At 42.5% G+C, this 15,000-nt stretch overlaps 3 protein-coding genes across 6 annotated transcripts in view; 1 reads left to right on the top strand and 2 right to left on the bottom strand.

The window, feature by feature from the left end:
• Positions 1-6,923, bottom strand: part of rnf144aa (ring finger protein 144aa) — a 33,728-nt gene extending 26,805 nt beyond the window's left edge. The window contains exons 1-2 of one of the 4 annotated variants that reach the window (XM_062522385.1): positions 6,821-6,923; positions 6,184-6,469 (exon numbers count right to left, since the gene is read on the bottom strand). The gene's annotated coding sequence lies outside the window, so the exon portion shown is untranslated. Of the gene's footprint in view, positions 1-5,695; positions 5,716-6,183; positions 6,470-6,576; positions 6,772-6,820 lie in introns of those variants that run through there. The other 3 variants (XM_062522386.1, XM_062522383.1, XM_062522387.1) reach the window with 3 other exon arrangements.
• A 126-nt stretch (positions 6,924-7,049) lies between these two features.
• Positions 7,050-10,265, bottom strand: rsad2 (radical S-adenosyl methionine domain containing 2). Its single transcript, XM_062523294.1, has 6 exons — positions 9,844-10,265; positions 9,562-9,723; positions 9,148-9,377; positions 8,819-8,968; positions 8,544-8,576; positions 7,050-7,493 (listed from the first exon to the last, which is right to left on the bottom strand). Exons 1-6 carry the CDS (start codon positions 10,175-10,177, stop codon positions 7,329-7,331), a joined length of 1,074 nt encoding a protein of 357 aa, XP_062379278.1. The 5' UTR covers positions 10,178-10,265; the 3' UTR covers positions 7,050-7,328.
• A 901-nt stretch (positions 10,266-11,166) lies between these two features.
• Positions 11,167-15,000, top strand: part of cmpk2 (cytidine monophosphate (UMP-CMP) kinase 2, mitochondrial) — a 3,907-nt gene continuing 73 nt past the window's right edge. The window contains exons 1-5 of the mRNA XM_062522382.1: positions 11,167-11,906; positions 12,342-12,456; positions 12,664-12,865; positions 13,184-13,417; positions 14,106-15,000. The exon at positions 14,106-15,000 is cut by the window's right edge and continues 73 nt beyond it. Coding sequence (XP_062378366.1) covers positions 11,328-11,906; positions 12,342-12,456; positions 12,664-12,865; positions 13,184-13,417; positions 14,106-14,226 — 1,251 coding nt within the window. The 5' untranslated portion in view covers positions 11,167-11,327 and the 3' untranslated portion in view covers positions 14,227-15,000. The remainder of the gene's footprint in view (positions 11,907-12,341; positions 12,457-12,663; positions 12,866-13,183; positions 13,418-14,105) is intronic.

Here is a 15,000-nt window from a genome sequence, read left to right on the forward strand (position 1 = left end):
TCCTATTCCAGGTCCCCACCTGGGGACCCGAGTACTGCATCACACTCCACAGAGGTGTCTGCTGACTCCCCTGCATTTTGTGTGTGTAGGAGGTAAAGGCGGGAGGGGGCAAGCAGCACTCCTCCTCTGGCTGTATTTGCATTTCTTAACCCAAGATGATTCACTAAAATGGATCATTATCTATATTAGCATTGGGTGAGCCTGCGGAAAAACTGAGACTTTTGTGATTCATAGGAATCAAAATTAAGTTTCTGTGGGCACCTCGAGCTAACACAAAGAAAAACACATGGGACATTTCCCCACCACAACAGTGCCATCTCATGGTGCCATTTAACCACACAGACAACACATTGCATAAGCAATACTGAGAGAACCACTTTGGCAACTTCAAATAAGGAAGGACGTGCGAAGCAATAAACGCAACCATTCCCAAGGAAAGTCTCACTTCAGTCTTCACCCACATTTCTCTAAATCTACATTAAGCTTGGTTCTTTTAGCTTAATTTCCTCTGAAGGAGATTAACACAACAGGTAGTAAATTAAAGCATGACTCATCACAAAAAACAGATGACATTCAAAAGGACTCCAACTTATTATTCCTATTGACATGTGCAATGAACAGCATCTCGCGGTAGGCTGTCTTATCTGTGGTTGCTAATGTATCTACAGCAGAACATGACGTCCCTAAACCTATGAAATAGTTTCATCATTGCTAAGAATTCTTTGACATGAAGACAACTTAGCCTAAAATCCCTCTCACTGTCCATGACAGACAGACTGCTGCTTCCTTGTTTTGTGTCTTCCTCTTTAAAATTTGAGAAATAGGCTGGTTCACATCAAGCTGCAGAATGAGGTAGTTGTTCAATAGTCACATAGAATTTTCCTAAAATTTACATGAAGTCTGATATTACGGTAAGTTTCTGAAAGCAGCTTCAAGCAAAAAGGAACGAACATTCCGAACAGAACACTAGACCTCTGTGGACCATTCTACTTCCTCCACCAAAGTTGAAGGGAATTTCACTGACGAGGCATGGGACAGCATCAGATATAATGCACACCCAAGGGCAGGACCTGGAATAAAAGTGACAGAAGTTTTCTTGATTTGTCAGATCTGTTGAAACAAGCCTTGGTTGCTGCTCCCTCTTTAATTTGGCCTGAGAAACTGGAAACTAATATGAAGCCCAAGCTTACCTTTTAACCCAAATCACGCAGCCTGAATGCCAAGATCAGCAACATCCTTCTCTAAGGGTGGCATAGTGGGTGATTTTGCTGAGGTAACTGCCCATAATAATGGCAGGTCCAAAAACAAAATTACACTGAAAGAATTTTGTCTGTACAGGCTTCCAAATGTCCCCTGGCTTGGCTTGTTTCAGACCTCACAGATTATATAATCTCCATTCAAAGGGTTCAGTTCACAAGTGTGGCATGCTCCTGTGCCTTCAGAGACACCAAGCTCACCCAAGCTTGTCAGGGAGACTGTGCATCATTAGCTCCCCATCTCTCTTCATCTCTTCACCCATCTCCCAGTATTGCTCTCCATTTTCTGACATAGGCTACAGCTTCTTGACGGTCACTTCTCAGACCTCCAGTCCAACCTTGACTTCCTTTGATTCACAACCCTCGTCTCATACTCCAGTCTGTGACTTAGATTCATTCTCCGCTTGCTTGTCGTGCCTAACAACACCCCTTAGCGGTTCTAAATTCAGTGAGACCTACGGCCTGTCGGGGCTTACTGCTTAAATACAATACACAATCAAGTTTGACCCCTCTTTCACTCGTCTTTTTTCCTTCAACATTGCCCATCTCCCTCACCCCATCTCTCTCTAGACTCCGGTGCTTCCGTCATCATGACCGTATTAGAAAATTGTTCCTTCACTTAAGAACAAACAGTGTGGATAGGCCTGATTTTCCACAGTATTTTCAGTAGTTTTCTTTTTTTTTCAACTGAGTGACTCTTCAGTAAATTGGATTTTTATGCCTTAATGAATTAGATTCACAGCATCAAAGCCTGCTTCATGGGTATTCTGAAGAATTATTGTGGGGCTAAATGCATGATCTCTGTTACATGCCATCTTCTTGTGTATCACTGATTAGGATTGTGATTCCCTAAAAATGTGATGCTTATGTTTTCTTGCAATACATAACTGAATGAGCTACTGTTTAGACGCACCAGAAGGCTGTTGCCAAAACATTGATAACCCAAACAAAAGGTTATGCAGTGTTTAGACAAGCTAAAACTGCAAGGATAAATGTACAATGACATTACCGGTCACAAACAATGCTACTCTTTGATCGACACCAAAAATCAAGCTTAAAGCGCAATTCCAGAGCCAGGGTCTATTTCACCATGACAACGAGTCAAACACACTCTTGAGAGCTAGATTACGTTGACCGAAGGAGTACTGAGTTTGACCGGCTTCAGCGCCTCCAGCCAAAAGGCTAACAGTGGAAGTGCTTGGGGCAGGCTGCCAAATGTATCCAAAAGGAAAACATTGTAACCACTTATCATGCTAAAAATAGTACCATACTTCTGCAGTAGTATGAGCAGGGCCCCTACACATAATACAAAGCATCAATAACTTAGTAAGTGTTCCGGGAGTAGATTACAAACCGTACCGTACCGGTGACCTCAAGAAACAAGAGATCTATGTGGAGTTTCCCTTTAACTGTTGTCTAGGATTTGTCTTAGATTGACATGAAGGCTTGAACCGATATAAAAGCCAGCAAACAATAACTATGATCTGTGTTGGAGCCAAGTAACACAATCTACATGGTTAAAATGAGAGATTTTGATGTTCCCCAAATGTGCTTATCTACTTGCTGACCAAGCAGCAACTAAAAGGCCTGTAGAGGGGAGCTACAGTTAAGTCTAAATTGCTGCAAATTTCGCATCTGAAGACCAATGACTGGCTAGGGGAACAAACTGGCATAACGAGCCCTCTTAGGTATCTGACTCATCTCCATCTAAATGAACAACCCTGACAGCCATCCACTGGTCGCTCATTTGTGAGTCAGGAGAGAGAGAGATGAGCACTGGTGTACAGTCTGACCTGAGGATGGTGTAAGCACAGATCAAGAAAATCTTATGACTGAAGAGGAACTGGAGCTTTCTACTGAAGGGATGAAGAGTGCGGAATTTTTTTTTGCACTTCTGCTTGCGAGGCTATTTTTAAAGCCAGTGCAAGTGGTTACTTGAACAATAATACTGCAACCATATTTCAAGTAGAGAGAGCATATGGCTTTCTGTGCTACTGGTCATGACATCTTGCCTGAGACTAACAGTACGGTTGAGAATAGAGCTGACATTCAGTTACAGCCTTGGCTAGAGCTCATTATTAAAGGTCACGAAATACCATGGAGACATAGGCACAATAACTGACAAAATAAATGACACTGGACTTGATATCACCCATTACTGAATCTGTACAATTTGTCTTTCCAAGGAGTCTTTGGAGAAGTCTCAATATTTATATAGCGTTTCTATAAAGCCATTCAATGCCTCCATTGTTTGCGGTCTTGTATTTTCTTTTATTAACATGTTACCCATGATAGAGTTCTACTCTATACCATTTCTGCTGCTCTCAAAAGCAGATTCTGACTTAAAAATATTAAGTAAAAAGAGAGTCAGTCTCTGAGGGGAAAACAAAACAAAGTAAACAAAAAATAAAAACATAAAAATGCTTTGCCCCTTCACCTGTGTTTGATGCTTAAACAGCCGCTTGTTAAAGCCTGCACGGCTAAGAGCACTCTCATTCACTAAAGGCCGGGACACGTATAGTGCATTGAAACGGCATTAAACAGGAAGGTGGAGACTCCATGCTGAACCCTCCATGGTGCTGCAAGTGCATTTCAGATGAGCCAGAGTAATGAGCTTATCTAAACCACACTGTTTTCATCTCCTTCCCGGCCCAAATTACATTACACATCCCCATCCCCACATTACACATCCCCACTGTGTTTATCTCTGCTCATTTGTTGTTATCTCCTGATAAGCGCCTTCCTCTTGTTCATAATACTTTTATGTGAAATGGAATGAACAGTTTAAATGAAGGTCATTAGGCTGCCACCAGGTAAACACACTGCCATCATAGATGCCTTGAGCACAACCTACTTCTTACGGAAAATAAATTTCAACTATATCTTTTAGTAATTAAAAAGCACTCCCCTCTACTTTTCTTATGCCAACAGAGTATAAATTGTGGAATGCACATCTAAATATTGTAGCCAATCACTATTGATAGAATAATCTCTGATTCACAACAATTTAACATATTACTGAAAGTATTAAGTCCCAGCAGAGTACTATTGTGTGGCTGTGTTCTCATCAATTCAAGCAGATATTGTCTAATTGTTTACCTCAATGCAGTCCATTAAACAAAGTGCTCTACTGAGCAACAAACATTTAAGGAATCATTAAACATTTAGGTTAAGTATTATACACATTTGCACTCTTCAGTCTTCACACTTCACATTGGTTTTAACGGTGCCAAGTCACAGACACACTGCAGTTACTTCACGATTAAAAGCCTGATAGAGACCTCATGAGAGATTGCTCCAGGCTATAGGACAGAAGCTTGCGACGCGAAGCTTGCGACGCTAAGCATATCATTCATCTTATGAAATTCATTTGGACTTCATCACAACTTAAAATCAAATTGCAATGGCTGACCGGACCGATGACAACTGGTAGGCTAATAAAGCCCGTCTTGGACAGAATAACATGCAAGGTGCCAGTTATTGAGCAAAGATGGCAAACCAAGCCAGTAACTAATGGAACACTGGCAATAAACTTTCTTTGAGGACAAGAGTGACAACCAACTCGTCAGATTGCTACCCAACAGCACACCAGCAACTAGTATTGCTTAACACAGCAGCAAGTAGAACATTTATACTACTACTACTACTAATGATGATGTCATTAATGGGGTATTATGTGGTAGATTTTAGATGTGGTAAAGAGGATTTGCCACATCTTAGTGTTACTGACATGGCGGCTTAATCAGGTCAATTTCTCAGGTACCTTTACTCACAATAAAAGTTTGAGGCTTTTCATCCCAGATTAGTTTCTGCTAATCTAATGTGCCGCTCCATAGCCTAATGTTAGACTAAAGTAAAGCAGAGGTAGAGTCGTAGCCGAGACTGTAAAGTCATTTGCAAATCACAATTAAAAGGCAGATCAATTAAATATCAACCAATTTACAACTGTATCATGTTTGACAACTTGAATTATGCTCTTGTCAAACTAAATTGTGGCAAATTAGACATTTGAGCTACTGCCTAGTATACAATAAGTAAGGAAATCTATACTGGCCACTTTCATATCTTAGTTAAGCTTAGTTCCAAATATTCTGAAGACATTTTCACTATGTGCAACAACAACATGTTATTAACGTGATTATAATGACAGCTACAGCTACTCAATACAGCCTAAATGGTCATGGCCCACAGTTTAGTTTAGACAAGATAGCTTGGGTTTGACCAGTTGATTAAATTACTTTGAAATTCTTTAGCCTAAATGTTGAAACTGTTCAAGAAAAACTACACAATCACTCATGAGCATCTCTTTTTCTACTACAGATACAACTTCCTACAACAGGCCTTTCTGCATTTCAAGAGCTACCATCCTCCATCACTAAAAACCAAGATGAGACCAAAAGGCAGTTATATCACATATTCAATTTGCGTATACTACTTACATGTCAACATAGCCTGTGGATCCCAATTGCTCCTATGCCTAGATATTTTGGCCCAATAGCTGTGGCTATATAGCACAAATCTACGAGAGCCCCCCCCTGTTCCCCCGGAGTAAAGCCACGTACAAAGCAACACAATTATTCACTTCGCAAGGATGCAGAAATGTTCCATAACTTAGCTAGCAGCTAAGCCCATAACTTGAGTGGGCGTGGGTGCACGCCAGATCACGGCCAAATCCGTGCCATAGGTAGCTCCGACAACCCACCTGCGATTTGTCTAAATGGTCGCATTAAATCCGGCTAACGTTAGAGGTAAGGTTAAAGATGTGCTTTGCTCTCCAGCACAAAGAAAGTGTCACAAAAGATAACAGAAAAACTGAAACAAACATTAACGTAGGCTACATTAGACCCAGCAATCTCAGGTGTGGTTAAGGGACTTGGACTCAAGAAAATGACGTTACTGGCAAGGCTGAAATAAAGCAACAACTTACCTTGCCTTGAGCGATCTCCGGACGCTCCAGTTAATACAGTTAACTTGAAATTTGAACTTCCTTGGTCCGCTGACTAGCTGTCTTCTTCCTGAATTGAAGACCAGGTTTGAAGTAAACAGCTTCTTTGCCAGCCAGCAGTCGCTAGCTAGCTCAGTAAGCTAGCTAACGTTGCCTATTTAAGTGGCATTATGGCAGGTTTTACATGAGCTGCGGTGCAAACGGTGGCTACTTCCTGGCACCATGGATGAATTCAGTTCTGAGACAAAATTGGACATTTGAGTCTCACCTAAAGAGAACAGACAACATTGTGAGCTGGAGGCGTCAAACAAGTCCAGGCTTAAGTAACGCTAAGAGAATAGTAAAAAAACAGAAGCAGTGAGTAGGCTAACTTACAGCTAACGTGAGCTAGTTGGCTACCTAACGTCACCTTTCCGTCTACCTTGTACTTTACAGAGATGCGTTTGTTATTAACCACTAGCCTGCTGACTGCCTAGCTACCAAAACAGAAGGCTAACAAAAACACATGCATTGCCTTGAAAGACTATTTTTAAATGCTAGGTTTTAGTCTGTGAGAAAGGCGTCACTCGCTAAACTGTTACTTGCGTAAACGTGAAATCGGAAAATGTGATGCATTTACCTAACCCTTGAAATCCTGCACACGGGAGAATCAGCTGTTAGGTGCGACGCACTGGAAAGACGCCATTTGTGTGAGCTTGCTGTTGCAGGAGGCTGACTGCATATTTCAGAGGCTACAAAATCGCTGATAAAATTACCGACTGCGCCACTTGGTGGCCAAGAGGTGTATTATTATTATTATTTTAAAATATTTATTTATTCTGTCAAAATGTTCACACACACACATACAATTTCTTTAAAATATAATTTTATTATTTTCCATCGCGCATCATGTGGCAATATCAAACACATAATTATTCATGCACTTTAATAACACTATGCATAGCAACAAGAAAACAATATAATTATGTGATAAATTAAAAGTGAATAAACACACATTACATAGAGATCATTTACAAAAATAAAAATCTGTACATATTTATAGAAACATATTTTGAATATGAAAAGCTTAGCAAAACCACAATAACATAAACCTAGGCAACACAAAGCAAGTTTTCTTGGTAACACATTCACCATTCGAGATTCATATCAGCTTTACTCCACGTATATTTCCCTCCCCTCTTCAGAAACATCTTCTCATCAAATCCACTGAACTGGATAGCCTCTTCAACTCCTACATCCAGAATAGACTTAGAAGGGTCTTTCCGCCCTTCTCTGCAATCTAGGAACCGCATCTGTAACATGGAAATTAAGTAATGGAAATATCAACATCTCAATGTTTATTTCACTTCAAGGACAAAATTGTTCTGACCAAAGGGCAAGGGTTTCTATTCCTTTGTCTCCAAGCCAGCAAGTGACATTCATTATTTGGCATCTTATCTGAGAACTGGTGTATCACAGTTTGCCACCTGATCTCATGGAAGACCCACTGGCACATAGGCTATCTCTCTGTCATCCTCTCATCTCTGCAAATGAGACCGCTAAGACCATCACAAATAACAGCCAGCTGAGTCTGTACTTTTCCACTTAATAGGGTCATTTCTAATCTTCCTATGTTCTAATCTGGGCTGGTGTTTCTGAGCTTCTTTGGTTCATATTTTCATTTTTTTTTATTTGACTTTATGTTGTATTTTCATTGCTGATCCGTGTTTCAAACACAGACCACTCATGTGGTCTTTTCTAGTTGTAAGTGGTTGAAAAGTAGCTACCATTAATATGACCTGAACCAAATAATTGTATTCCTGCAGATGTGTCCCACCTCAGGTCTTTATGCAAGACCAGTGCTCGTCAAATGAAATACTTTAAATACAAATATGATATTGTGCATGTGTGTTTCTTACAGCACTCTCTTCTGAGTTCCAGGCTTATTGCCAACCACAACCTCAGTAATCGAGCTGGCACTGGCTGTATACAGCTGGCTCATTTGAAAATGGAAACCTGGAGGGCAGCAGGTGTTCTGACAGTACCCTCCTGAGAGAGTGGTGTCTCGACCCTCTACAACAAGGTTGTCCAGTGGGTGTGGAAACACACATACAGTACAGAACATACAGTACAGAAGTAGTAGCCTACATCTCTTTGCATTCAGAAAGAAGAAAAAGTCTATTTACAAATGTACCCTTCGTTATATATATAATTGCACCAGTGTAGAAATGGACCCTTTGGACACCCATTGAAGAATGGTTGGTATATAATATTCATATGAATGCTATTCCCTCAGACTTTTCGCACTCTGAAGTACAGTACATCAGTATGAACCCTAATGTACACTTGGTTGATTTACTTACATATTCATCCAGAATCAGGTAGGAATCTCGCATCTAAAAGAAGAAAAAATGGATTTAGGGGGCAAAGCTATGTACTGTACATTATTCTGAGCAGGCTTGTACAAACTTAAAACATAATACCCACCGGCTGCTGCATACTCATTTTGTGGAATGTTATAGCTTGCATGTTAAACTAAGGTATGTAACTATGTGTCTACGATGTGTATACATTTAATCAATACAAAATAATTAACTTAAAATATATAGTCTATATCACCCCCGTAAAATGTGCATACCTTTTCATTGGATTCTGGAACCAGGCATTTGATGCTGCTGTGACGGTTAAGGAAGTCCTGAAATTGTTGGTCACTGATAACAAATCGCTCTGCTTCTCTAAGGCTGTTTTCTCCCGCATTTTCCCCATCAATCAACAAGCACTGAAACACCTTGTAGAGAGAAAACAAGAATCACCTATTAGGTAGGCCTATACATGAGTGTTTGGCATTAAATGTGGTATATGCAAATGGTCTATATTTTCAGGGTGACGTATGATATCGCAGTCTAAAGAGGGGACTTCATGCATATTCATTTATTTGCATAAAATGGGAAATGAAAACATCTTTACCTTCCAACGCACAGGGTTGAGCTGGGTGATATTTTCAGTCATATCCTCATCAATGTTAAAAGTGTTGATGACTGAGTTGAGCTTGAAAGCCACCGTATAGTCCTGACACCACTCCCGTATTTTGAACAGGTTGTCAATGTGGCTTTTCTGGCCTTGGGCACGGCCAATGGCTTGGTTGGTGTCCTCATCAAAGCTGTCACAGGAGATGGCAAGAATGTCCAAGCACTTTCCTTAAACAGAGAATTACATTGATCACATTCCTGCGACAAATCAGAGGGGCTTCCATGTATGCAACCGCCACTAAATTGATAAGAACGGCAGTCATTGACATACTGAGAAGAGTATAAACTTAAGCAGACCTACAAACATTTGTCATATGGCGCCCCCTGCAGGTATATGCAGAAAGCACCTTACCATATTTCTTGAACCATTTTTCCTTTATCATGCTGCCATTGCTCACGATGCTGACACTGGGAAGTTGAAGATCCTCTTTGCAGTACCGCACCATCTCACCCAAGAAGTCTCCTCTCTCATGCAAGAAAGGTTCTCCGCCAGAAAAGTTTATTTTCTCCATCCCTGAGGGAAAATGTAACAGATTGAAGTACAGCAGCCGTTTGCGCATTATTTTCTGCACCATAGACACATTTGATGGACAGTTCAGTTTTCTAAATAAAAATGATTGACAAAACATCTCACCTGCTTCCTTTAGAAGACGCAATCCCTTCTTTGCCTCTTCAATTGGCAGGACAAAAGACGTCTTCGCTGTATGAAAGCAAAACCCGCACTTGTAATTGCATTTCCTTGTGAAGTGATAATTGACACTTGTTGGCGTGGTGACATTATCTTTCGGTGTCCTTTCAGCACGATTTCTTTCATTTTTCACACTCTCAATTACGCCTTTTCTAGACGGCACTTGCTCGTCCACCCAGAAACACACTTTCTTCAAAATACTGCCAAATATGCCACGGACGCTGCTGATGCAAAATTGTAAAAGCATCTTTACAAACGCGAGATGAGTTATTAGCAACATGATATTTCAAATCTATGTGCAATCAAGTCTCGTAGAATTTGCATCAAGCAGATGGCTCGAACATCCTTTTATACACAGCTGCAGGTTTCTGTTTACAAACTACGAAATCGAAACACGATGACCGATCAAGTCATTTACAGATAAGCCTACTGCTGAGTCATCTGTTCGAGTGTCAATCTCTGATATACAGTATATCAGAGGTTCTCCACTTGTTTGGGGGTAAAGGCACATCGACTCGGCATGATTATAATTGATGCCACACACATTATCATGGGGTAGCCCTATTACGTTATTTATAGGCATACAGTATTACCATGGGTGTTCATTCTCATATGCACATATTTTTATATATAGTTGGCCTAACACATTGGGCTACACTTACAGCCTATTTTAAATTGTTTAGGCCTACTGTTAAAAGTATAGTAGCCGTTATTTGTAGGCTTATTATGTCGCTGTGTACTATGCGTCTGCTAAATACCATAACCATAGCCTAATAATTTACAAGTTTATGTTGTTATGATCCCTAGGCTATTGAAATGCTGAGTTATCAGCAGAACCCCCCCCCCCCCTTCCCCTCTCCCTCCTCCTTGAGTTTCGTTTTCGTGACTGAATCCTGTCAATTTCACATTGTGTAGATAGCTTAGGAATTGCAACTGCGGAGATTGCAGGTCAAGGTAGCTTCACGTGGCTGGTAGAGCATCATTTTATACACCGCTGTTTCTGTTTCCAAACTTTGTCAAAACACAATTTTGTCCAAGGCTGAAAAGCTGATTTACAGTATCAGGCCGAGGCTGCTGTACTGTAGATCTCTGAAGAAGGTGGCTATAAAGACTAGACACCTCTTACAGTGTGTTGAAATTGTCAAGTCAAAATGAATATAACAGGCTACAAAATATTATTGTTGGTGTAGTGACTATTATGCTTCCCGCATGTTTACAAGTGCAAGTGCGGACAGCAACCCAATTTGTCAGCCTAAGTGCAGAGAGAGCAGTAGCCTAGCTTTTTTTCAATTACTTTCACTTTACCGCTAACTCTTCCTTTCCTTAGGTTTCGTTTTCGAGTACAGTACAATTCATTCCTAGAAAGTTTCGATTACAGCTTGACATCCTTAAACACGAGCTACAGAAGCGAAGATACATTTCTCAACACGATGGCTAAACGCACGATGTCCCACATTGGACAGTGGTGTTCCAGAATTTTTGGAGTCGAGTGCGCCAAGGCGCGTCCTGTCTATTTCGCCTTGCGCATGGGTAGGCAGATGGAATCGACAGGAACGGAGTTGAAAGAACTATTCGGAGATAGGAAAGTCTACTCATTTCACGTCCACTGCAAAGACAGAATTCAGAGATCGAAATGGTATGAGCTTCTCCAAAACAAACTGTCATCCATTCCCTCAACCGACTGCACTATAATGGAAATGTCATCATTCTTGCCCAATGTGCAGCAATCGGTCATCAAAGGATTTCTTTTAAAACTCAACAATGATAACCCCATCACAGAAAAGGTGGTTGAAGAACTTCTACAAGTGGACACACTGTTTATCTGTTCTTATGTTCAAGAAAGAGACGAGATCTGGCAGCAACACCTGTCTCAGACTGAAGGCTTAGACATGTCTACAAGGTACCGCGTCATGTCAACAGGAGCACCGGCACTTCATCCCTCAGTTCTAAATATAAAGAACAACGACGTTTTCTACAGCTTCGAAGACGCGTATAAAGTTTTGGTGGAGGTGAGATGATTGATTTCATTATTTCGTTATGATCGCGTAGGGTAGATTATTCTAAGTCAGCCATACCTGTGGTAAACCTCCATGAGCCTTATGGCTTCATTTTCCCAGCTAGCAAAACAAAGTCAGGTTGCTCTTCTATTAGGAGGCTCACCAATTCAACTGAAAAGTTTGTCACTATATCATAGCACTCTGTGGATTATAGATGGTGTGATGTGTAAACAGAGAAATGTCTCACCCTAGTGGACGGAACAGGAGTAACACGAGAGGCGGTTCTTTCCAATTTTTTCACTGGCTGGCAGAGGGGTGATTGAAGGCTTTCTGGAAAGGAAACCCATGAATGACTTATATCATTAATTGGAATGCATCAGCTAAATGGTTATTCAACTCACACAACTATGAAGTCGTACTGAATCATTTGACTTACTCTGTATGCAGTGTAGGGACATCATTCCTGAGTCAAAGGCTGTTCTGGATCTAGTGGATCAGCGAATACATCCCAGTGAAAGTGGGAAGTTCCCGGTAATTGTCATTGAAGGACTCGATGCCACAGGTACATGGCCACTACGGCTAATTCTCCATTTAACAGCAATAGCCTGTTTCTTTGGCTTAAACATTGAAATGAGTGCATTGTAAGCTTCATGTAAGGAGTAATGTTGGCTAGAAGTGAGTCATCAAACCATTTGTTTCTCTTTTCAACATTTAATGAGTTTCTTCAGTGTTTTTGAGCGCAGATGATTTCTGTTCTCTGTTTGTTCAGGTAAAACAACGCTGACAGAGTCTTTGAAGGAGACGGTGAATGCTGCGCTGCTCAAGTCCCCTCCCCAGAGTCTGGCTCCACTGAGGCCGCGCTTTGACTGCGAGCCCCCCCTTATCCGCAGAGCCTTCTATGCCCTGGGGAACTACATTACAGCTGGGCAGATAGCCAGGGAGTCATCAAAGGCTCCTGTCATTGTAGACAGGTAAGAAAATGTGTATATTTATGAGCAGTATAATGCAGTTATAAGGACTGACAGGAACAAGGAATAGCGTATGTTGCATTGAATCAACAATTAGATTCGGATGACATTGCCAGCTCGGCTGTCAAGGTCACAGGTGAACAAACATGGGTTCCTCTATCAGTGCACAAATGATTCTTTAAATGAGGAGCGCTTGTGTGATTATTAGATAACTGAGCTCCTGAGCAGTGGTGTGTGTGTGTGCCAGCCACATAGTGCTGCAGCCAGTATTGATTCACCTCAGGGGCCGATCCTCTCGCCTGCCATATTGCCCGCTCTCAGGTACTGGCACAGTACGGCGGCGTATGCCATCGCTACAGCGGTGGGCGGAGGCGTGGGAAACCTGCCAGCCCGCGGGTCGGAGGTGTACCGCTGGCCCGGGGACCTGCTGCGGCCCGGCCTGGTCCTGCTGCTGACCGTCGACCCCGAGGAGAGGCAGCGGCGGCTGCGGGGCCGGGGCCTGGACCAGACCCGCGAGGAGGCCGAGCTGGAGGCCAACCACCTGTTCCGCAAGAAGTAGGTTGGACCTGCACAGAACACATAGCAACCACACAGTCAACTACTCAAGTCTGTATACACACACACACACACACACACACACACACACACACACACACACACACACACATTCATAACAGATGCATAGACACGTATACAGCACAACACTACACAACACAAACCCCATTCCAGCCACTCATAAGGGAGTCCCTTTAGCACACGTAATTATCAATTACATTCTCAGGAGTGGGGAAGGGAATGGGCCAAAGAAGACATGATTAGTTGCCTCGTCTGTGTGGCCCCATTAAACTGGTCAGAGTTAAGTGCTGCCCGTGTGCTGGGTCACTTTAGAGCTTAATTTAGGTCTATTCCATTGGACGCTGGTGAACAGACAGTGATCTGGAAGCACACACTGGCCTGCTTAACACCTGGCCCTGGGCCAGTGCAGATGTTTAAAAACCCAAATTATGACCCAATATCATAGCCTGGGAAATATGCAAGGCAAACATCCAGGTTGTTTGTAAATGTTTTTTTCTGTCACGATCTGGAAGTGATTTGAGAAAGATTTAGTGTACAGCGTTGTCAACAGCCAACTCTTTTACTAGCCCCGTTCCCAGCGCAGGGAAATGAACTAAATATGCCACGTTTGTAATTATGGCACAGTTGTTGGTAACACATGCCACTCTCTTTTCTTTTTCGCCGGCAGAGTGGAGGAAGCGTACAAGAGGATTGAGGACCCGGCCTGCGTCATCGTGGATGCCAGTCCCACTCCAGACAAAGTGCTCCAGCAAGTGTTGCTTTTAATGAAGAACAAATGCCACTTGTAAACAAGCTCTGCTCGCTCCCTCTTCTCCACCCCCTCTCTCTCTCTCTCTCTCTCTCTCTCTCTCTCTCTCTCTCTCTCTCTCTCTCTCTCTCTCTCTCTCGCTTCTCACTGCCTCATCCAAAGGCGGAGCCTGTTCCTCTCGGCTCCACTAGGTGCCAGTGTAGTGTTGTGGAAGCGCCCCTTTGGATTCCAGCAGCAGACGCCCCAGCTCTGAGCGGAGGGTGCTCACACACACACACACACACACACACACACACACACACAGCAGGGGGTGCGGGCATGGCAGAGGGCCAGAGCCGGAGCGCGCCCATCAGGACCAAGTATCGGGACGTGTCACAACATGTTCGCCTCTTCCACAGCAGCCCTGATGAGATCGAGGGGGGGGGAGGTGAGGGAAGGGGGGAGTTATTATGGACGCTGGTATTTTCTGTCAGCAGCGATCCACTGTGTGACCCTCTGACTGTTCACAGGGATGCAGCGTTCAACGGCGCCCTTATTCCTAAACCACAGGAAACGAAAGGCCTTAGGCTCTGTACTCATCAATCACTTATATTACATTTAAGCAGAGGAGCCTGCAGAGGTTAGCACTGTACTTTCTCTTCCAGGCACTGAGGACAAGAACTCAGCCTAAGAGCTATGGTAGCCATTTGGCAATTTCGAGCCAGCGCTGGGCATGTAATTATTTAGGCCATAGCAGTCGGTCTGGCCAGTGTTTTGATGATGGATACATTTATAGAGTTATGTGTGAAACACATTACTGTTTTCCTTCCATAAG

This window comes from Sardina pilchardus, chromosome 20 (genome assembly GCF_963854185.1).
Source record: "Sardina pilchardus chromosome 20, fSarPil1.1, whole genome shotgun sequence".
Lineage (NCBI taxonomy): Eukaryota > Metazoa > Chordata > Actinopteri > Clupeiformes > Clupeidae > Sardina > Sardina pilchardus.